Raw genomic sequence first — 23,487 nt, 5'->3', positions numbered from 1 at the left:
CAAATATCTTAAACAGAACAATCCTGTGGATGTATAACAGAAAACCAGAACAACAAAAGGAGCGGTCTCGTGGGTTTTCTCTTCATTTGTGACATGCAGATATATCGTGATCTGTTTTGCTGATTCTGTACCAAGATGCCAGCATGTTTACCCTCATTCGTCTGATATACAGAGTGATGCTGACTTTGTGCAAAAATTGTTTCTCTTAAGTCTGCATAATTGGTGCATCCAGGAAGTGAAGCTCTGTCTCAACGGCTTGCAGTGCACAGTGACAGACAGTCTTTTCTCGGTAACAAGGCCTCATTATCATAATATTAATATGTCAGTCACAATACCAAAAATGTACACAAAACAATCCACGAAGAATGTGTTCTTCTTTTACACTTACCTTTGCATGATATATATGTTATCACAATGTGTTTATTGATTCACCAAGAGAATATTTCACCGTCTTTGTGAGAAGTAGAGCTGGAACTTTTAGTCAACTGACCGAAAATGAGATGCAACTATTTTGAGGATTGATGTAATATTTTCAGCCACGCGGTTGTTAAGCAAAAAATGCCAAAAATTGCCTGAAAAAAAAAAGAAAAAAATCAGTTTGATGCGTGGATGCAATGGAGCGTGTTTGGGGTTTGGAGGGTTTGTTGGAGAAAGCAAGACATTTGAAGAAATCACCTTGGCCTCTGAGCCATTGTGACAGGCATTCACTCGCTTTTTTCACATTTCACACTCTAAATGATGAATTGAATGATTGAGAAAATAATTGGCAGACTGATTGACAATGAAAATAATTGTTCGTTGCAGCCCTGAAATCTTCCCCCCCCCCCAATCCATCAGCCTCCTGTTCTCTATTCTTTCTTTGGTTTATTTTCCTTTTCTCCCCCCTTTTTCTTATTTATTTCCTCTCCGCGAATCTCTCCAATAATCTTTTATTCCTGTGTAAATATTATAGCAATGAGGGAATATAAAGAGTGGAAAAGCCATGCTGAAATAAGGTCAGACTAGGTTATTTTCACCTGCTGCCTGTCTCTCTGTCTCGCTCTCCCCCTCTCTCGCCTGCTCGTTCCCTATCCTTCCCCCCTACCGCCGTCACTCCTTCCCTCTCGCTTCCCCCGCTCGCTCCCTTGTTGCCTCTCTCTCGTTTTCGCTGTCTGCTGATCCCGCTCTTCTCTCTTGTTCAGTCTCTTCCCCCGTCACACACACACACACACACACACACACACACAAACCGGCACACACTGACAGTCTGGCGCCCACACACACACATACAGTACACATGCAGTACACATACACACACGCTGACACCTGCATGTCGAGCCGTTGAGGGTCTAATTTAAGTAAAGTGCTTCTCTAGGAACCACAACCCTCGACTCACGATGATGGAGGGCGATACGGAGCGGCGTGGTTGAACATACACACACACACACACACACAGTTATACATAGACGCACACACACACACACACATCCTGCTCCAGTGATACTGAGATATGACTCCGTGGTGTGGGATTGAAGGAAGCACTGTAGATGGCTTGTAAGTAGCATGCTGTAATAATAATGTGATATTTGATCCGCGTAGGGAAATAGGCAGATCAGACTGCGGGGTCAGTTACAGCGGTGGCAGAGCTGGTAGGGATTCAGTGTCTTGCTCAAGGACACTTCGGCAGGGTGGATGCTAGCTCTGCTGGTTAAAGGATGTTGTCCTCCGCCCTGCACGCTTCGCCTCTGCTGTGTAGGTGTGTGTTTGTTTCCGCTGGAGTTTGAGCTAACTTTAGCTGAGGCAGGATCGCGCTGCACTGCCGCTGCAGGGCCCCCAATCACAAACCCTCATCGTAAAAAAAAAAATAGCATATTGTGTTTTATTTTTGGCAAGTTTAATCCGCAATAAAAGTCATTTCAAGACTCGCCAAAATACTTCAATTTCAGCACGGCTTATCTTACTTTTCTTTCCGCAAAAGAAGGTTCTCTAAACGACATTCAGATCGTTGATATAGTAGCAAGCAGATGTGCCATGTTAAGATTTAGTGGAGCAATGTCTACCTGAGCAGCGAATGAAGTCACTCTCCCTCAGTGTGTGTTGTGAGCCGAGCTTCTCTGCTTTGTTGACATAGCCGGGCCGCTTGTGCGTGCCTTATAGTGCATGTGAGAATGCCCCACTGTGGCTCGCTCATCGCTCATTGCCACCGCTGTGCACTGCACCGGCGGTCGCCGCTGGTAACACCGTCCCAACACACAGCGTCATCGCCCAATTTGAAATTGGTTTCCATTCCTAGCTTTTTAGCTAGCCTCTGTAGCTTGGAGTAGCTATATAGTAACGTTACTGCGGGGAAGTGGAAACAAGCTGTGAACACAACACTGACAACATTCGACTCATTCAGAGTTGTGTTTGTGTCCACTCGGTGAATTTCAGCTTAATAATCACTTTCTTTTCAGCTCTATTTTTGCTCTCTGCCTCTTTAGCTGCTAAATGCTCCTTTAAGTTTAACAGCTAGTCGCTAACTCTGCGTGTCTGCCGTTGAGCGCTGAGCAGGTCGTAGGTTTTTAGAGCTTTCAGGCAGCTGCCTGCTGCATCTGGAAACGCTGCTATGAGAGTCGTGAGACTGAGGCGAACAGGAAAGTTGCGCACGACAAAGCCAAAACAATGAGCTGAAAGATGCTAAATCGCTCTGTATAGCTTAATCGTCAGAAGGGTTGTTATTTTGAGCAACCCCTGTCACATACAAGTGGTTAGTATGTGATGTGTTCATGTAAAATAGGCTAATAGTTACAGTATACCCGCTTTACTAGATCTCTCTGGATATCATTTTAAACAAACTAAATCATTATTGCTGTGGCTGCAAACAGAACACCGTAATGCTATTAAATGAATTAATCATAGAAAAATGTAATGATAGAAAATTAAATAGTTCGTAGAAAATCACCTAATTCAAAAATGTTACTGAAACATGTTTATCCGTTATTTTCGCTGAGAAAATAAAGTCTTGTGGGGGGACTTGTCTCATCTGTCTTCTCTTGGCATTTACCATTTCACGTCATCATTTGGGCCAAATATTGAACCATTGCACCGCTTCACATGTCGTTCACGTCGACTGTCACGATTTTGAATCGTCATAATAATCAGGGATTTCATGTAAACAAGTGGCAGAGCGACACAATGCAGCCCTACAGAACATGTGTTTTAATGGGGATTGTGTGCTAATGTGTCCCTAGATTGTGATGTGTAACCAGAAAGTAGTAAAAGTTGATAAGTGGTGAACTTGACTTACGTTTGAACTTCGGTAGATCATATGATTAATGGAGAAACACATGTGAACCTGTTCGTCTCTGCCTCCACTTTGCTCTCAGCTCACGGTGACGTGTTTTCTGTCAGACTCACTTTGTGCTCTTCCCGGTGTCTTGACCCCCCCCCCCCCCCCCCCCCCCCCCGGTGTATTTCATCCAGCAGCAGGCACATGCGGCTTCAAATCATTACTGTCTGTGTGCGTGTGTGTGTGCGTGTGTGCATGTGTGTTTGGCGTGAGCGTGTGCTTGCTGTGGCTGCAGACTGAATGGACCACAGGGGCGTGGCACAGGCATGTCGGACTGGAGGACGACCAGAACTCCCAGAACAGGCTTCCTCACTGTTTACCAGAGCGGCAAAGCAACTGTGGGGGTTGTGGTCACACACATCCCCACACAGACACACACACACACACGTATACACACACCAGTTAGACGGAATTGCATTATTGGCTCTCACCGCAGGCTTTCCTGAAATATCAGCAACCTTATGCTTTTAATTAGTGACTGTGTGTGTGTGTGTGTGTGTGTGTGTGTGTGTGTGCCCGTACGAGCCATTTGTGTCTCATTCTGACCCACGCTGCAGAGCCAGTCTCGGATGACCCCTATTCCCCTAAACTCCCCTGTTTTCTTTGGTGAAACATGGAAAAACTTACTCGAACAGCTCCCCCTCTTCCCTCCTTCCTGCTTCCTAAGAATCTCTCATGTGTTGCGAGTTCCTGCTCTCCTTGACCATATATGGCCCTTCCTCCTGCCGTGGGTGGGTGGGTGTGTAGCATCCAGAAAGTCTGTGGTCAAAAGCGGGAACATTTTCCCTTCTCACTCACAGCTTACTGGTGCTTTTCACGGGCCACGTTCGCCAACGGAAAACAACAGCGGAGTTCTTTTTTTGGGGGGCTTTTCGTGCTGGGTTGACACCAGGTGCACTGTTTTCTTCCCTGTTCATTTAATTCCTCCTGCTTCACTCCTGCTTTTATTTCCCGTCATTTTCGCAGCATCACAGCCAGCAGATGGTGTGCCTCTTCGCATCCTTACTGGCTTTTGATGGTGGAAACGCACTCATGTAGGTGCAGCTAGATTGGGATGTAACTACAGTAGTTATGTGCATGCAGAGAGATGGTAGCAGGGGGAGAAAGAGTGTGTGTGTGTGTGTCTGCCTGTGTGTGTGTGTGTGGATGGCGAGGCTCTGGTCCGCAGCCTGGGAGCCAGGCTTTGAGCTGTGCTGTTCATAGTCTGCTGATTTATGCGCCTCACAGGGAAATCTCTCATTTGTAGCTCTTTCATCTCATTTTTCCCCTCTACTCCTTCTCTCCCTCTCTCTCCCTCTCTCCCCTTTCTCTTTCTCTGTCCTCTCTCTTCTTCCCGCCGTAATGTGATTCAGTGCAGCCGCTCGTCCCAGGCGACATGCCATGCTTTGCTTGCACACCCTGCTCTCTCTAACATGAATGAGTCAATTGATGAATAATAAGATAGAGCAGAAGGAAAATGCTATCCGGATCTAGTCGAGCAAAATAACTCCTTTTCTCTCCTGAATGTATTCTTTGTAAGCACCGCTCGGGTGCTTACTCACACATTGAATGTGTTTGTGTCCCCAGTGCCATAATGCTTTTACGGACCTTTGTGTGTGTGTGTGTGTGTGTGTGTGTGTGTGTGTCTGTGTGTGTGGATGTCTAAGCGCCATCCACAACCGCCTTGTTTGAGTAGCCCTGTCACTTGTGCAATTCCGTGGTGTCAAAACAGATCAGAAAGGTCTGGCTTGACTCCTGCCCCTAAATACACACACACACACACACACACCCGGGTGTGCTCACACACAGACACACGAACTCACACAGTCAGACACACACACACACACGCACAGATTGAAGGCTCAGTGCCAGGGCTCTTGGTGGTTGGAGGCTTATGAAAGGGTCGGACTGACGAGAGGTTGCCAAGTGTACGGCAATAAGCGTAACAGCCAAGCTAACGAGAGTCAGAACCTCTGACACACACACACACACACACACACACACACATTGAGACTGTACTGTCAGGCTCGCAAGCTCTCTCAGTAGTCAGCGGAGAGGTCGAGAAAATGTGTGTGTCTGCGCGTGAGAGAGTGCAGTATGTCAGTGTGTGGACAGAGGCTTTTGTTAATTGGCAAATGTGACAATAGAGCATGAGAGGATATTGATCTTCAATCGGATGCAGATCGATTTAACTCGTCATCCTTCCAGGTGTGTGTGCGTGTGTGTGTGTGTGTGTGTGTGTATCGATCAGCAGCACCAGTCCATTCAGAGAGCCACAGCAAAGAATATCACTCCATTACGTTATCTGTGTTTGCTTCTTTCACCTCGTGACATTCATTATACCTCCACTATCTGCTCTTGGTGTCTTCCTTTTCTCCGCTCCTGCTTCATCCTCCTCTTCATCCTCCCTTTCTCTCTTCAGAATAGCGAGGAACCTTGGGACGGTTTGGCCTGTTATCTGTTGTCTCGCTGTTTTGTTTCACTGTAGATTTCATCAAGCGCTCTTCAGCAGCTGCTGAGACAAACGCACAAACGAGAGTGCAGGGCTATTTCAGGTAGATTCTATTTTTTTTTTTAATAACTTGGCTCGTGCAACATACTGCATATGAGTTGGTTTAACAACTGCAAGAGCAGATCTGTTATAATACAAGAATGAGAATATAACCTAGACTTTTTGTTAGGGTGCGTTTCATCACTTTCTGTGGATTCAGCATGAAAGCGTTTCCAGCGTTCCTCTTTCCAAACAGGACTGCCGATTATTCTGAGCTGAGACTGGTTGATTCCTGCTTAATTAAAACCCTAATAGTGTGCTTTAAAGGTGTGAAAACACGGATGCACTCGTAAAAAAATACTTTTTTCCTGTGTGTAACTTTTATCCTTTATGTTTGAATAAAAACTCCATCCTGAAATATCCCCCAAACTATCACAGGTGTTATTTCATTGAGCTCTTCATAGCAGCAATAGTGTGACAGTTATAAAAGCTACTTTCTGTGGAGAAAGTAGCTTTCTGTTGTTTCGCTTTTTGTAGAAATATTTCTCCCTGTATGACTGTTAAACATCAGCGTAAAATGGCGTCTCTGAAGCTCTGGCTGTTAAATTCTGAATCACTGACACCAAATCCTGACGTTTATACTGTTGAAGCTCCAGACTCGCTGCTATCAACTCCGCCGTGGCTGCGCTGGAAATATAAGCGACGTCCCAAAATTTACGTTTGGCCCTCGTTACCCATGAGAATACCAAAAATATGCCAAGCAGCAAAACCTGCCCGGAAAAACAAGGCACATTTCCAGCACTTGTTTTTTTTTTTTTTAATAAAACAGTGTTTAAGTGTTTTTGAGTGGATTTTCCCCTCAGCAAATCACATTACAGTCAATCATAAGTAAACTAAAGCAGATTTTGCTCACTGTAAGTACAGCTGGCTGTATTAGCATGACTAGAAACTCATAATTCGGAGTCTTATTACCCTCGATTGTCAACATCGGAGGATTCGCTGCCTGTGTGTAGACACGCTTTTCCAACTCATGATGCCAACTGGGAGAAATGGGTGACATACGAACACATTTTTCTACTTTAATTACCACTGAATGACTGAATGGAGCTGCTTTCTCAGTCAGCAGCTTGTATTTATGGTCAATAACATGTGCTCATATCGCAATAAGCTGCGCATAATCACAATGTCACTTGGGTCAGAGTTTGATTTTTTGACATAGATCTGTGGTTGATCAGAACATCCAACCCACTGATGAGTACAGCTTGCGTTTCATCTCACTCACTTTTCCTTCAATGTATCTCATCCGTTGTGGCTAATTCAGAGCTGCGGTGACGCAGCGGTGACGGATGGAAAGGGGAATGTGCGGATCAGGATGAAGCAAAAAACGGAAACAGAGGGCAGGAAGAAAAGTAGGCGAGGAGGAAAGAAAAAGAAGAACACAATGACAGAAATAAGGTTTACGTTAGCGGCTGGCCTCCAAGATGATTTTCCATATCAGCAGACCAGAGGGAGCGGGCAAATGTGATCTTCTCCTCAACTCGCAAAGACAGAAAACAGACAGAGAGGGGAGAGAGGGAGGTGACAGGAAAGAGGGGATGGGGTGGGGGGGGGGGGTAGGAGAAAGGGAAAGACATTAAAGAACATCTGTGGGGAGAAAGTCAACAAGGAATGCTGAGTGTTTACACCACGGAACTCATATCAATATCACTACTGTTTGAAATCAGTGCAACTATTTTTTTTTTTCATGTCTTCTTTAACACAACTTGACTTTTATGGCCCTTGGAGACACTTCAAGATTCATCATGTCATTTCAAAAGTGCTAATATCTGTTGTAGTAAACAAGGTGCGCTGAGCGACGAGTGTGCATCAGTCACCATTTGACGTGTATGTATGTATGTGTGTGTGTGTGTGTCTGTATATATGTGTGTGTGTGTGTGAGAGTCTGCTCTGCCAGGGGGGGGCTTGTGAAACCAACCTGAGTCTTATATGAGCTGTGTTTTATTATGACTGATCTACAGTTGTACAGGAAAAGATTTAGAGGAAAAAAAGAGAAGAAGAAGAAGAAGAAGAAGAAAAAAACACTGTAAAAATATCCTGTCTGAGAGAGGGTGAGGGAGAGGACGAAAGAGAGACAGAAAGAGAGAAAATAAATGTCTAAAAGGGAAAGATTCTTCTTCCTCCAAATTTATTATGACTACAGGGAGTGAAAATATCAAGCGCAAAGGATGGAGGCATTTCTACTTTTAAATTGTCTTCATCTGTGTGTGTGTGAGAGAGCCAGTGCTTCAGATCCAGCTGTATAAATAGACACACACACACACACACACACCTCTTTCTGAGTTGTCTCCTTCTACACACCGCTGCTCCATCTCCCTCTCGATTTATCCCGTGCCCTCTCTCTAATGTGCGCGCGTGTTCTTCGCTGTGTGAGAGGGAGAAGAGAGGCAGATTGGCAGACAGTTGAAGGCACTTGTGGTTGTGGTTGTTAGGGCGTCGGGTCGTGGTTGAGGTGACGGTGCAGTACATGTACACGTGAGTGTGTTCGTGTGTGTGTGTGTGTGTGTGTGTGTGTGACTCCTATGCGGACTGTTGTGGTTGTGGTAATTGTCTCTGATGCGAGGCAGCATTTATGGGTAACGGCCCAACCCTCTCTCTCTCTCTCTCTCTCTCTCTCTCTCCCCATCCAGTGACTAATTACCTGATTCCCCATGGGTTTGTTTCCTCCTTCCCCTACAACTGTTCAGGTTGTTCCACTAAATGAGAGCATGCTGATAAGTAGAAATACATTCAAACTGAGCCAAACTGAGCCGAGCCTGTTCGCTCACTCTGCTGAAACCGTAACAGGACGAGATTGAGCGTCTGTGCTCTCTCGCTCTCGCTCTTTGTCCCTTTCTAATGAGAAGAATTAGGTTTTTACTCCGAGTTCCAAACTGCATTCCCATGGAATATGATTTGTCAATTCTTTACCAGGGTATGATCACAGGTCATTGTAGCGTCCGTTGAGTTTACAGCTCGCTTTGTCAGTAACGTTGAAACCACAACGCCTGAATTTGGTCGTTTCGAACCTGCCTTCCCACCTGAGCTGAATCAACCAATTAGTGACGTTTTGTGAAGTGAAGTTTTGTAACCCGTTTTCAGTTTCCTCTGTCACTTGAAGCCATTTGAAGTACAGCTTCAATGTATGCCACATGTCTCAGGCCCTTGTTCCCGAAATGTTTATGTGATTTTATTGTAATTATTTTGATTGGTATCGTTGTCGTTGTTATTGTTATGTTGCAATTATAGTTGTTTCAAAGCTGTGTGAATAACTGAGATATGTAGGGGGCATGAAACATTCTCTGTTTAACAGACATACTTAGTACCTTCTCAATGCTTCTTCTGTGGTGCAGCTTGCTCACATTTGATCAGCCAGCACCTCTCTAACCTCCCGCCTCTGTGTCTCTCAGGTGCTTCCTTCATGGGTTCCTTCCTGGCCAGCAGTCTGGGGTCGCCGCCCTCCCACCCTCCTCACCCCTCGGGACCCGCTGCCTCCCCCTCCTCCCCCTCCTACAGGCATGGACCCCATTCGAGCGCTTCCCCTATCTGGTTCCCCCATTCACATGAAGGTAAGACACACACAGGAACACACGCGCACACACACACACACACACACACACATGCAGGAGGTAGCCCAGAGTGCTTGGGTCTCTGGTTCATCCAGGGTCTTGGTTTTGGGATTAGATTGAGATGGAGCCATTAAGTGGTTTAACCAACAGTGAGATGAGGCCACACACGCGCAGCAGTAACGCCTCAGATGATGCTACTTATGGAAACACACACACACACACACACACACACACACACACACACACACACACACACACACACACACACACACACACACACAGACAACTCTTCTGGCTCTGTATGTCAGCATAGCATGTGTTTGTGGCGTGTTTTCTAGTTCAGAGCTCGAGCACCCTGACGCTTTCAAAAATGGTGCACGACCGACGTCTTCCGCTTCCTCTTGCCACACAAACAAACACACAAATACACACACCTTCATGCAGTGCAGAAAATAGATCAAAACGCAGTAATTCACAATACGCTTCAGGCTCCTTTCATTCACTCCCCCCCCCCCCTTTCACTCAATCATCTGTCCCCTGCTCTCTGTTAGGGGCCAGTTTTAAGTTTCATGAGCTCCTACACACACACACACACACACACACACACACACACACACACACAGACTGAAACTTACCCCCCATTTCCACCATCCTCTCCCTCTTCACAGTCCCCTCCCCCTCCGACCGCAGCCCCACCCTCAGGGCCCCTTCTGGGCAAACCGACCTCCAACGGCCCCCTTCCTGATCATACACACACATGCACACAAAAATGTGCGCATCCACATGCATCATGTCCTCTTTCGGCTGTTAACCGTTTGTGGTCAAAGAGTGAGCTTGACTTAGTTATCTGTCCCTTTCAGGTGTGTGTGTGTGTGTGTGTGTGTGTGTGTGTGTGTGTGTGGGGGAGAGAGAGAGAGAGAGAGAGTGTGTGTGTGAGAGAGAGAGGATTTCTCTTTTGACAGCGAGATGGGTCTAAACAGATAACCTCCAAAAAAGGCTTCAACAGAAAGACAGCTTCCGCCACAGGCTGTATTTCTCAACTAACGGTGAAAACGGTCCGAATCCGAATTTCCCGTTTCGCCGGTTTTTTTCACAAAATGTGATCGAGTAAACGACAACACCCCGTTTGTGATGTCGCCTTGGGAAAGCATTTGACATCTCCAAAATATTGTTGCCAGAGACTAAAATGGAAACCAGTCAGCGTTCGGTGCGTTCGACGTTAACTTTATTCGTTTTCTCTGGTATCGTACAAAGTGACGCTCTTTAGTCCTCTGACTCGGCAGCTTGGACATGTCACAGCAGTAAAAAGCACGGGTGTAATCAATCACATCAATTACGACTGCATTCCATTGAGATGAGCCAACATCCTGGCATGCTGACTCGCTGGAATGACTTACTGGGAATCTTATATTGTTCCCTCGTTAATGTTAATAATTACACCTGTGCTTTTCCTGCTATGACCGCGTCAAAATGTCCCCTGAGAAAAAGGACTCTTCTGGCTTGTTTCTTCATATTATTATATTTATGATTTCATTTATATTATACAGCATGAATTAAATTGTCTCCCTGTCACTTGTCCACCGGTTGCCACAGTGTGTAGATGCTAATTATTTGGGTCATTTAAGAACATTCCATTGATTTTGAGGTCGTTTCTTTTTGTCTCATCATATCATTGACTGCTTTGTACCAGAGGAGCAAGAGAAGCAAAGGACGGCGAGTCACTTTTTCTGGAGGTTCGCTGCTGTTTTTATTTCCCTCCTAAAGGTTTTAATTTGTCATATTTCCTGTTGGTGAAGAATTTAATCGCTGCCTCATGTCGACGGGACGTTTCTCCACTGAGGCCAACATTTGTGATTTAGGCTCATGAGTGGAACTCATCGGAGCTGTGTTTTTAAATAGAGATCTCTCCTGATGCAGCTCTGAAGCTTTAAAGGGAACAAGGCTTTTGTTTGTACAACTGCCTCATTTGCAGCTCATCGAGCGATATATAGCGACAGTTAAGCCCCGAAAATGAGCGCTAATGTCGCCCGCAGTGACAGTCTGAAATCAGATTCATAGAAAGAGTCGGAGGCAGGACTTCAGCGTACACGTGCGAGAGCGCAGCGCCGGTGGGAGCAGAGCAAGTATGTGTGTGTGTGTGTGTGTGTGTGTGGAGGGAAAATGTGTGCGCCTATCAGACGGATTTTGTGTCTGTGTGGCTCGTCTTTGATGTCTGAACACACACACACACACACATACACTCATGCACGAACATGCGCACGCGCACTACAAATGATTGTTCTTAAGAATTCAAGCCAGGGAGCTCCGGTAGGCGGTCTGCCAGCTGGCCACGGTCCAGAGAGTGGAGCGTAGCCAGCACAGAGAGGAGAAACCTGGCCGATACACACCACTCACCACACACACACACACACGCACACACACACACACACACACACGCACACACACACACACACACACACACACACACACACAGTCAGATGAGACATATTCACGAAGAAATACACCGTTGTTTGAAAAACAGCAAATATTCCTTCGCACACACATATAGTCTTTCTCTCTCTCTCTCTCTCTCTCTCTCTCTCTGTCTCGCACACACACACACACATACACACACACACACACACCTTTCCACTCACTCGTCTGCTCGCTCTCCCTCTTCCACACCTGTCCTTGTTTTTTGTCCCCTCTCTCATGTGCTCTCGCTCCTCTCCTTACCTTCGGCTTTCCTCTCATCTCAGCCATCTCAAAGCTCTTCACTTCCTCCTTCATCTCCCCCCCCCCCCCCCCCCACACACACACACACACACACATCCTCCGCAACACTCCCCTCTCCATACGCCTCACAGCAGCGCCAGATTGGGGGCTTTTCATATTGACAGCCCTGTTCTTCTGGTGTCTCTTATACTTTTACTGGCTTTACATCGTTTGTTCAATCACTAACCTCCGCTATCCCTTCTTCCCTTCATTCCCTCCTTTTCCTTTTCTCCTCCCTCCTCCCTTTCCCCCCCCCCCACGAGTCCCTCTGCTGTCTTTGTTTCCCTCTTCCTCTTTCTCATCTCCCCTCCCTCCCTCCGGAGTTTTATCACTCATCATTACCCGGGGGATTGGCTTTAGATGGCTGATAGAGCCTTTTGGCTAATTGTCGCTATTTAGATTCACTGGTTGTTAACCAGTCAGAGTAATCACACACACACACACACGCACACACGGTGTACACAGTCCTGCATTTACATTGCAGCATGAACACGCAGACACACTGAGTGCCGCACACACACACGCTGGGAGCAGTGAGGGGGTGTTGGTGGTTTTGCAGTGCGACTGTGGAATGCGTAGGATGAGTTTTTATGGAGTGCTGTTTACTTTGGCCACCGCCGTTAAACTTTTAACGGCTGCCAATTAACAGGCCGGCAAGGACACTCTGTGGGGCATGAAACCAGCTGCTGGAGAACACACACACACACACACACACACGTACACAATCACAATCCAAGCCTTTTGCCCCGATTTTGCTGTTTTTCCCTCCAGTAACATCCCACCTCGACGACAACGCCGCACACATACACACCGACCCTCACCCCATCCACACACACACATCCGCCCCCGACAACACAAACCAACGAGACCTCCTCCATCCTACGATACAGTTCAACGTCCTTGAAGACGAGGAACAGAGTGGAACGACCATTCACCTCCCAGTGACCTCCTGGGAGGACTGTTTGTGTGTGTGTGTGTGTGTGTGTATTAAGGAGGGGGGGGTTGCGATGCTTCATACTATTTGTCCTCTTGGTTTGGGGAAAAATTCCATCCAGTTAAATGCTGCAAACACTTGGCAGTAGCTGTCTGCTGTGGTTTTTGTCACCACTTCGTCCACTGTAAATAATGTCAACTCGTGCGGCTTGTTTGTGTAAAAGTGCATTGATGGTGAAAGAAGCACTAACTGGCCATATTTTTTCTGTGTTTTTCCAAAATGGTCCCATTTCATGATAGATTGTTGAGATAAACTGTTTGTTTAGAGGGCTGCTGAATGTCAACGCTGCAGAGAGACATCAATCCTCTCTCCTTCTGACAGGGTACCCCAGCTATTCAGGAAGTCTTGCTTCTCCTTTTCTCCCCATGAGTCCCCTGGATCACCATAGCAACAGTCTCTATGGACAGCACCGCTTCTATGAAACTCAAAAAGGTAGGTGTGGGTGCGTGTGAATGTGACAGAGTGAAAAAATAGCTTTATATTTCCCAAACTGCTTAATCAGCACTAACCACAGGAGTAAGAACGGCTGGTAACTCGGGTCTAGTTTTTCCAGTTGGCAACTTCTCATTCCCTTTTCCCCACATACCTGCAAACACATTTGAATATAGTACTTTTAATCAAACTTTATTAAAAGTAATGTTTTTAACAGCTACTTTGCAGCCAACATTTCTCTCTATATTTTCTAAAACCCCTCAACTTCAGGGATTTTAATTCTTCTCCTCGTCCCCCAGATCACTTCTACCTGAGAGGCCTTCCTCCCCAGCCCCCTCTGCTCTCCACCAGTCACAGTCTTCCTCCGCTGTCCAGGACTGCCCCCGGCCACTCACTTGGCTCTTGCAGCCGAGAGACGGACAACGGGGGAGGCGGTGGGAAGAGCACCAAGGACGTGGGTGAGAAAGGAGTTTCGTCCGTGTCAAAGGCGAAGGAGAGATCAAGCAGCAAGGAGCGGCACCAGGAGAGCAAAGAAAAACAACATCAGCTTCCTCATCACCATCCTCATCAGACGAACCCAGCTCCTTCTGGCCACCACCACCAAGCTTACCCCCACCCTCACCATGCCCTCCTTCCTCACCTCGCACCACAGGGCAGGGAGGAGGACCACAGACACTCTCTGGAGCGACACAAGGAGTACAGAGACAGTGACTCAGCCGGTCAGGAGACGAAACATATGAGTGCCTGTAAGCTGTCCGGTGGTTCGATAGCAGAGACCGGAGGAAAAGGGGGAGCACTGAGCAGCTGCAATGGTGGTGGGGTTGGTAGACCTCCGTCTGGAGGAGGCAGGCGGTGCTCCAAGGATGGAACCGTAAACGGGGAGATGAGGATCAGTGAATCCTCAGCTTCTTCCAATGAATGTATGCGAAGAGGTGCGTCTAACGCAACAGCCATCTTGGCACCTCCTAACCCCCACACTGTGGCCTCCTACTCCATGCCTCCCCCTCCGCCACCTCCTCCTCATGCTTTGCACATGGGCTCCACGGTGGCAGGCGGGTGGCTACATCACGCACATCACCATCCTCATCCCGAGTTCTACTGTCCCCCGGGCCCTCTCACACTGACACCCTCCAAAGATTCTGCATCCACCCCTGGAGGGTCTGGCAGGGAGGCAAGAGTAACTTACGTGCCCTCAGTTGGGCCCCTAGGAGACCTGGCAGCCACCGACTGTCGTGGAGCAGGAGGAGGTGGGAGAAAGTCAGATGACAGAAGCGGAGAAGGATCTTACGAAAGTCCCTCTCATCACCACAGCCGACTTTGCCAAAAGAAGGACAAATCGCAGCCGCACCAGCAGCAGCTGGGATATGGCAAAGCTGAAAAACCTCCTGACTGGAGCCACCAGACGCAGCACTTCCACAAACCCAGCTCCAACGCGAGCTCTCAGTCTGAGCTGCGGTCCTGCAGCATGGACAGGTCGTCATCCTTCAGAGATGTAGAGGTTGTGGACGATGTTTACCGGCCCTCGCTCCCACTAGAGGCCCAGGGGACACACCTCGGTGCTGAACAGGGCACACCCAAGAACGGCCCAGACACCAGCACTCCTCCCTTCAGGGACTGTACCCACTCAGGTCCTCCTCCTGATGGGAGGGTGGGGTCAGGGGCAACATCTCAGAGGGAGGGACAAAAGGTTGCAAGGGTACGGCACCAGCAGCACAGCAGCCATGGAGCATCAACAGAAGAGAGGGGAAGAGACAGAAGTCAGACAGCGCCTTCCTGGGGGGCTCGAGGGGGCTACCAAGAGGACCAGAGAAAAAGCTCCCATCATGCACCAGTTGGTAACGGTGAAGCGAGAGGGCTCAGCATCAGAGCTCCAAACAGTGACCACAACCAGCCCCATTCTCAAGCGCTGTCTCGCTCCTCGTCGCACACCGCTGAGGGCGAGGGCAGTGCTATGAAGAATCTAATGAACTACAGCTCCCAGCAACCTTTGCTGCTGCCACAGCGGGGCCCCTTTGGAGGTCTGGGTGGCCTCAAGCAGGGTGGCGAGAGGTCAGAGAAAGGGGAACGTGGAGGAGCTAAAAGCAACTCTTCCCTGCAAGAGCCTCCCAAACAATCGCCCCTCCCTCGCCGAGGCTCCGCTAACGAGGGAGAAAGGGGGGACAGAGGTGGGAAGGAGGCCGGGGAGGCAGGTGAGGGGGAGGTGCGACAGCCTCCAGTGGGTATTGCGGTTGCGGTAGCCAGGCCCCCCCATCGTTCCCCAGACAACACCCCTGGACACAGCAGACAGGGCAGGGTGCTGCCCAGCATGAAAGGTCAGACATCATTAATGCTCCTTGCGCTGAAAGCCAATTAATGCTATTTATGTGCTCCAGGCTACATTCAGGGCAAAATCCATGATTAAACACTCGAGCACAGTTATTGGTGTTGTACAGTCACATTTCTTGGTCCTTTTTGGCGTTTATTGGGGACTTATTTCTATGATTAACTGGCGAAACGAAGACAAGTTTGCAGAGAAGCTTTAAGCATGTCGGACCTTTAGACTCAAACTGTTTCTGTGTCCACGTTGCACATTCAGGGAGAAAGTCATTGTACAGGCATATGCAGAAAAAGTACAATGTATGGCATGCAATGAACATCACAATATGTCATTATGTGTACAAACATCTGCAGGTAGACTTTCCCCTTTTTTAATTTTTTTATCACCAGAATGTCCTCAGTGCTTTGTGTTTTCAGGCCGTGCGTACGTATGTTTGAAACATACTTTTGATGACAGTCGCCGTAAGCGTGTTGCTTTGATTGTCTTCACAATGCAGCAGTGTCACGCCACGTGTATACTCTTGGCCGGGAGGCAGAGGAGAGGAAGAGGATGACAGAGGAACAGATCGGCCTTCATCACCTGGACAGAGAGAGAGAAATGATCATCAGGTACACTTGTAGTCAAAAACACCAACATATGAACACACGCACACACAAGCACATGGCAGCATCTATTCATTTTTCCTCTCATCTGATAAGCTGCAGTTCTTTTCTTCTCTCGCTCTCTCTCAGTCTGAAGTTCAGATTCTCTTTTCTCTCATCCCCTCACTCCATTTACTCTTCTCACCCTTTGATGTGGTATTTCTGTATCCCCTCTCTCTCTCTCTCTCTCTCTCTCTCTCTTCCCCTTTCTCTCTCTTTCCCTCTGAGATGAGATGTGGTGCATTAATGTTACAGGGACTAATACGGATGTCTCTGAAGTATCAGGCTCTTATTATGTAGTCATATTAAGGGAAAAAAACATATAATGAGAAATCATAGACCAGGCACAAGATGATGGCTGTTCCTTTTGCCGTCACATTTCCTTTTCTTGATGATCATAATGGTAGTCGTGGTAATGAAGATGACACGGATGAAGATAATGGTCATAATGATGGTGATGATGATGGTGACAATGAGAGGGATAATAAAGATAATGACAAAGTTCACCCCCGCCTACCGCCACGACAGGGAAAACAAGGACCGCGTGGAGTTCGCCAGGATCCACCCATCTAGTAGTTGCCACGGTGACCTGACCTCTCACCTCTTGGTTCCCGGAGGGGCCAGTAGGTTAGGGGCCGACCCTGCTGCCCATGCTCACCCGGCTCACCACCACTGGATGCAGAGGACAGGAAGTCCCTCCCTCTGGATGGGGCATTCATACAGTGAGTAGAGTGGAGGGGCAGCACATGTTTTTACAGCCAGTGAGCACAGTTTTGCTTTACACGTAAAACATAGTCTGCACCTTAAATGCGCTCCTTTTGTTTTGTTGAGATCACATGGATTATCATCATATTGATATTTGATGTCTGGGTTTTTTGTCTTTCTTTTGTGCAACCATGGGGACTTTGTGAATAATGCTGAATACAGAGTTTTTGTTCATCTATTTGCTGGAAATGTTGCCTTGAGAGAAGGTGTTTAGAACAGTAAATGTAAAAACATAACAATCGCGTCATATATTTGAGTTACACAGACAAAATCAAATAAATCAAACATGTAGAAAAGAAGAGACTAGAGGAGCAGGAGTAGTAAAGAGGAGAAGCAGGGTTCAACACCAGTTTCCTCAACGATCCATTGATGAACTACAGTCATTTGATTGAAACTCCACGTTGCTCCAGCATGCAAGTGCCAGAAGTTTGCTCTTTCTTTACATATGTTTGAAGAGCACCAGTGAAATTTTGTTTGTTGAGCGTGTCCCAAGATCGACCCTCTAAAGCGCACCGCTTTTTTTTTGTGGGAGTAGTAAAATAAATATTTAAATGTCGCCCTCATTTGACTGTGTTATGTGTGTGTCGTTATTCTAGGTCTGAGCCACGTAGGAATGAGCCCCGGCTTCCCACCAGGTCTGCCCAGCCCTCTGCAGCCTGTCCTGGGGTCGCTCACCCAAGACCCCAACTCCCCGCTGGTGGTCCTTCCTACAGAACCCGGGCCTCATCATCACCTCGGTACGCTAAGCATCCTTTTACAACAGCACACACACACACACACACACGCACACACACATCCAGCAAAGCCCATATACATTGTTGTCTGTCCGTACTTACTGCCCCTGTATACCTCCCTCCGTCTCTCCGTTTGTACCATCAGAGCTGCTGCCATTTCTCTCCCAGAGTTTTAGTATCATTGGCTAATCATAATATAATGCTCAACTAAGCCCCTCTGTCAGTGGGACCGTGTTTTATAGCTTCGTTAATGGGAGCAGCTATTCCATTGCCCCCCTCTGCATGTGCCCGGCATTATGCAAACCATTTTAACTGGCGTTCATCTCTTTCACGGTGAAGCACTGGACTTTGTGTGTGTGTGTGTGTGTGTGTGTGTGTGTGTGTGGGGGGGGAAATCTACAGTTAGTTGTGTTCATGTCTGGATCAACATGAGACATTGCTCAGTGTTAAAGGTTGTTCTGTACATCTCAGTCATTGCTAGAGAGAGAAAAGAGTGTGTGTGTGTGTGTGTGTGTGTGTGTGTGTGTGTGTGTGTGTGTGTGTGTGTGTGTGTGTCTGTATCTGTGTGTGTGTGTGCGTCAACCCTGCTTTGCAAACAGGCTGTGAAATTTAATTATCTCCCGCCTCCCTTGCCTCGCTCCGTGGGAGTTCCTGCAGAGAGGGGAAGTGCATCCACTGAACCCTTCCCCTGGGAAACATTAGCCCACTCAGGCTAATCTCACAGAACAAAGGTTCCCAGCGACAAGGCAGCCAAGGAGGGATGTGCTTATGTGTGTGTGTGTGTGTGAATCTAAATTCATATGTGGCCAGGATGTGGCTTTGAAAAAGATGTGTTTCCTTGAATAGAGAAACGCCATCATTAGACCCAGAAAGAGCTAAAGAAGGTGAATGGAGGATGTGAAGCATGCATTCATTGATTGTGTCTCAGGCCAAAAGACAGCACATACAGGTCACAGTTGTTACATCTTTAGTTAAGGTGGCCGAGCTCCTCTGCAACCCCAGTTTCAACATTCACAAGAGCAGTTCAAGAGTCCATTGACTCAGTTTTTCTTCATGACTTTAATGCAACGGTGCAACCATGAAAATGTTGTACTGACTATTTTGTTGCTAACAGGAAAGTCTTACTTTCTTCTTCTTTGTGCCAATTTTCTTTGATTTTTTTCAAATCAAAGAAAATGTTATGGAATCTTTTTATTTCTCATTCTCTCTGTTTCTGGCTCCAGACGTTCTGGAGCAGTCAGGTCTGTGGCCCCCTGTGTACGGAGGCAGAGGCCCCCCGTCTCATCTGCAGCATCACCCCGTCTACTCCCGCTCCTCATTCTTACGGCAACAGGAGCTGTACGCCCTGCAGCATCAGCACCAGCAGCAGCAGCAGCGAGCCATGGAGCACATGCAGCGCCACTCCTTAGGACAGGTACTAATACCAATGTAACCCAGACACATTTGGTTACATTTTTGTCTGAACTTTAGAAACATATTATTGTGAAACTGTGGGCAAATGAGAAATAGGAACTGTGGATATATTGTCAACTTATGCAATTGTTCATCCTCCTCCTGAGTAGTCAGGACTAAGATACAGCGCCGCTAATCATTTGTTTGAACATCGCTCAGTTCAGATCTTATCGACACTAAGATAAAAGCATATGCCGGTCACGCTCATCAATAATTATTAAAGTCAACCACTTATTTTTGTTGGCACACAGTTTCATTGATAAACAGGCGTTTGCGTTGTGCTTTTGCACTCTCACATTGTCAGATCATTTGGCAATCAAACACCGTGACTCTGTGACATCACGGCTTTTCGGTCAGAATATCTTTGGGGTATTTCTGTGGGTACTATCCCTATTTATTTTCAGTAAACTGCTGCATCTTCTGCTTGAGACAAAATGCATCAAGAAATAAAACATGGGTTAAATTGCTGTGGTTGAAGTGTTTTAATTAATAGGAAATATTATGTATTTATTGTTCCTTAAGCTCCTATTTCCACCCTCTTGTTTCGACAGAGAAAACACGATGAGCATGCTATCACCATAGAGGACTCTTCCCACGAATCTTCCGCATCTGGAACTCCCCCCTCTTCATCCTCCTCTTCGTTCACCACCTCCCCTCACATGGCCAAACCTTTCTCACACGCCCTGCCTCCACCCAAGACGCCAACGCCGTCTCCGGGGATGTGTCCCAGCAGCCGCCAGTCACCCTGCTACCACTCCCCATCCAGGAGACCTCACCCGCCAAACCCTCTGACCCCTGCGCCGAGCCCGGCAGCGGCCGCCCCCCGCTCCCCGGCCCTCAGCCCCGCTCCGTCACACCTCTCCAAGGGGCTGGAGAGGGGCAGTGAACGAGGAGAGGGACAACCACCTCAGGACTACCCACAATCCCTAGAGCCAGGTGAGTGCGGAGAACTCTGTAGGCGGGTTAATGGATGCAATGTCTTAATTCAAGGAAAACAACTTTACTAGCAGGCTGAACAGTCAGATAACAGAAGTATAGACAGAGAGTTGGAGACAAGGAAAAGGCTCAGAGATAGAGAGATGTAGTTTGGGAGAAAAAAAAAGAGAGGGAGAGAGATGGAGGGTTCTGCTGCAGAAATATAGCCCCGGTCTTTGAAGCGTGGTATTCTTTTGATTTTGCAGAAATAGTTTGAAGCATGGCTGATCCCTTGCTCTGTGTGTCCTTAAGTGTGTGTGTGTGTGTGTGTGCAATTTTCTGTGAAAGCTAAAGAGGGACAGCGGGCGGGTCAGCCATTAAGGTCAGAGAAAGCATATGGGCACTCAGTGTGTATATGTGTGACCTGCCAGCGTGTGTGTGTGTCTGAGCTCGCATGTGTGTCACAAGAGGAAGGTCAGTGAAATCTTCAGACAGGCCCTCCTTATCCTTCAGGGGTCCTTGAGAAGTATAGGCGGAAGGATACACATTCATCTGGCTGTGTTGTCAGGGGGCGGAGGGATACCATCAATAATAAGAGTGCAGGGGTGACAGGGCCGGTGCTGCAATCACAGGAAAACGGCAGGGTGTCATCAATATCCCACATAGATCTATACACACACACACACACACACACACACACACACACACACACACTCACTCACTCACTCACTCACTCACTCACACACACACACACACAGGCACACACATACAGTGCATATTATATACACTGCTGTACACACACACTCTCTGTGTTTTCTGCACCCTGCTGTCAGTGTATTATGTCAACTGTAATCACATGCTTCATCCTGTCTGCCTGAACAGAATGGCAATGAATTTAAAAGGGAAAGGCCTGACTTAAAAGCAAGGGGGATTTTCTATTTTCTGTAGGTGCTTGTAAATACACTTTAAGTGCAGTTTGTCAGATTGTGAAAACGGTTTTACGTCAGAAACCCTACTTGACCTTCCTTCTCTCTTCTCTCACCAGACCTACCACCTGTTTACACCTACCCTTCGATCACCATGGGTTTCAAAGCCGGGCCCTCACCTCCTGAAGCTCGATTGGCGGAACAAGCCACGGCGGAGGCGGAGCCGGCAGAGCCAGACTCCAAGACACTTCCACTTCCTTGCCACACCACAGAAGAAGAGGAGACGAGGGAAGAAGAGGATGGGAGAGACTGTGAAGTGGTGGAATCCCAGATCGAAGTTGCAAAGATAGAGAAGGTAGAAAGGTGGGTGGAAGAGAAAGGACGCTCGGAGCCCGAGAGCAAGATTTCTGGATCGCCGCCATGCCCTTCCCCAGCTCCGATTCCAGATCCAGCATGCCCGTCCACAGCCGCAGGCAAAGCCCTAAAAGTAGAGCTCTCTCTGGGTTGCCCGGGCCAGAAGGTCAACCTGGAGGAGCCCCAAATATCCAAAGAACAGGAGGATGATGAGGAACATGTAAAAGAGTACATGGAGGAGGATGAGGGAGAGACAATTGGGCCTGAACCAACAGAATGTACTGTCTCTGTGTGTGAAGAGGAGGAGGAGGAAGTGGAGAACGATGGGGACAAAAATGAAGAGAATGTAGAGGTGGTGGAGGATGAGGAGGAAGAGAAGGGGAGTGGGACGAGTCGGGTTGAGGACTTAGTGGAACTAAAGTGCGACTCTCCTGCTCCCTCCTCGTCCTCTGACCTCGTCCAACTTCCCGCGGCGAGCACAGCGGCCCAGCTTCAAGGGGCCTACATGTGGAGCCTGGAGCTCCTGATCGCCGCGGCTCTGTGCGCTACCAGAGATGCCTTGTACCCACCAGCACCTGCTGTCCGGGCCCCAAGCCCTCCACCACACCACGGAATGGAGATACTGGGAGAACTTGCCGACCTGGAGATCCAGCAGAGGAGCAGGGAAAGCAGAGAGAAAGACTCCGAGGGTGAGTTCTTTTGAAAATTCAACTGCTGTTGGCCTTCCAGCCTTACTTACCTGTCTGCCATTTTTGGACTCTTTCAAAACCTCTGAAAGTCTATAAAATGCCTGTAAAGTGAAACCAAAAGTGCCCCAAATAATGAGGCGTATCCTTTTTTTTTTTTTTTTATCATCTCGTTGCAATAAAACGGCCCAAAATGCCCCTGAAAATCAAATTTAGGAATATGAAAAAACACACAAACACATACACACACACACACTGACAGCGAACCAAAAAAAAAGGGTCTGGAAGACGTGTGCAACCCAGATGTGGACACTCAACACACACACTCACAGACACACATTACCCACGAACTGGCCTGCTTCCTTTCTCAGCTCGGACTTTATGTTCTTGCCTATAGACCTTATTTTTCCCATTGGGAAGAGTGTGGCGCCTGCTTTTGTGTGTTTGGGGGGGCACGGAGATGGACAAATAACCTGAGCTTCAGACACGAGCCAGGCCACACACACCCCCCCACACACACACACACACACTCTCTCTCTTTCTCTGCCCAGTGTGTCCCCAGGCTCTGGCGTCTTGCTTTGCTAATTAGACCCTTTCCTTTCAAACACTTCTCCTGTAAGCGCTCCTATTTTCCTCTCGTCCCTCTGAGAGAAAGTGTTTTTATTTATGCCAGTATCTGTGTGCGCGTGTTTGCCCGTATTTATGTGTGTGCGTGTACGGCAGTGTGTGTGTGTAAGCTGTTAAGTAATCCCATATGAATCCCTGCTCTCCTCCATCACAGTCTATGTGTCTCTCCACCGGGCTGCCTGCGCCTCGTCCCGCCTCTCCTCCTCCTCCCTCTTTGTTATTTTCCCCCCTCACCTGCCTTCTTCGTCTTTTTTTTCCTTTTTTTTTTTTATTAAACCAATGTAATCTTGTGTGTAAATCCTGCCTCTGCAAGCCTTGTCACCAGAATTAATAAGTGTAAAAATCATAAGGCGCTCTGCAGCTGTCTCTGCGTGTGTGTGTGAGATGTGAGTGTGCATTTGTTTACATGTGCGCGCACGTGCTTAGCATGTGTAATAGGTGTGAAATCAATAAGTCCTGTCGTGGCGTGGAAAACGCTCTCCAAATTGCAACACATTTATTTAAAACC

The 23,487-nt window shown here is 47.6% G+C and overlaps 1 protein-coding gene across 1 annotated transcript in view; it reads left to right on the top strand.

The window, feature by feature from the left end:
• Positions 1 to 23,487, top strand: part of bahcc1b (BAH domain and coiled-coil containing 1b) — a gene marked incomplete at its 5' end in the record, with an annotated part of 46,800 nt that overhangs the window by 5,996 nt on the left and 17,317 nt on the right. The window contains 9 exons of the mRNA XM_079293979.1: positions 9,224 to 9,382; positions 13,452 to 13,562; positions 13,862 to 15,874; positions 16,376 to 16,487; positions 17,049 to 17,242; positions 17,882 to 18,022; positions 19,243 to 19,433; positions 20,023 to 20,407; positions 21,432 to 22,355. Coding sequence (XP_079150105.1) covers positions 9,224 to 9,382; positions 13,452 to 13,562; positions 13,862 to 15,874; positions 16,376 to 16,487; positions 17,049 to 17,242; positions 17,882 to 18,022; positions 19,243 to 19,433; positions 20,023 to 20,407; positions 21,432 to 22,355 — 4,230 coding nt within the window. The remainder of the gene's footprint in view (positions 1 to 9,223; positions 9,383 to 13,451; positions 13,563 to 13,861; positions 15,875 to 16,375; positions 16,488 to 17,048; positions 17,243 to 17,881; positions 18,023 to 19,242; positions 19,434 to 20,022; positions 20,408 to 21,431; positions 22,356 to 23,487) is intronic.

The sequence above is a fragment of the Melanostigma gelatinosum genome (genome assembly GCF_949748355.1).
Source record: "Melanostigma gelatinosum genome assembly, chromosome: 21".
Lineage (NCBI taxonomy): Eukaryota > Metazoa > Chordata > Actinopteri > Perciformes > Zoarcidae > Melanostigma > Melanostigma gelatinosum.
Note: the sequence above shows the minus strand (reverse complement) of the source record. Positions and strands in the feature narration are given on the sequence as shown.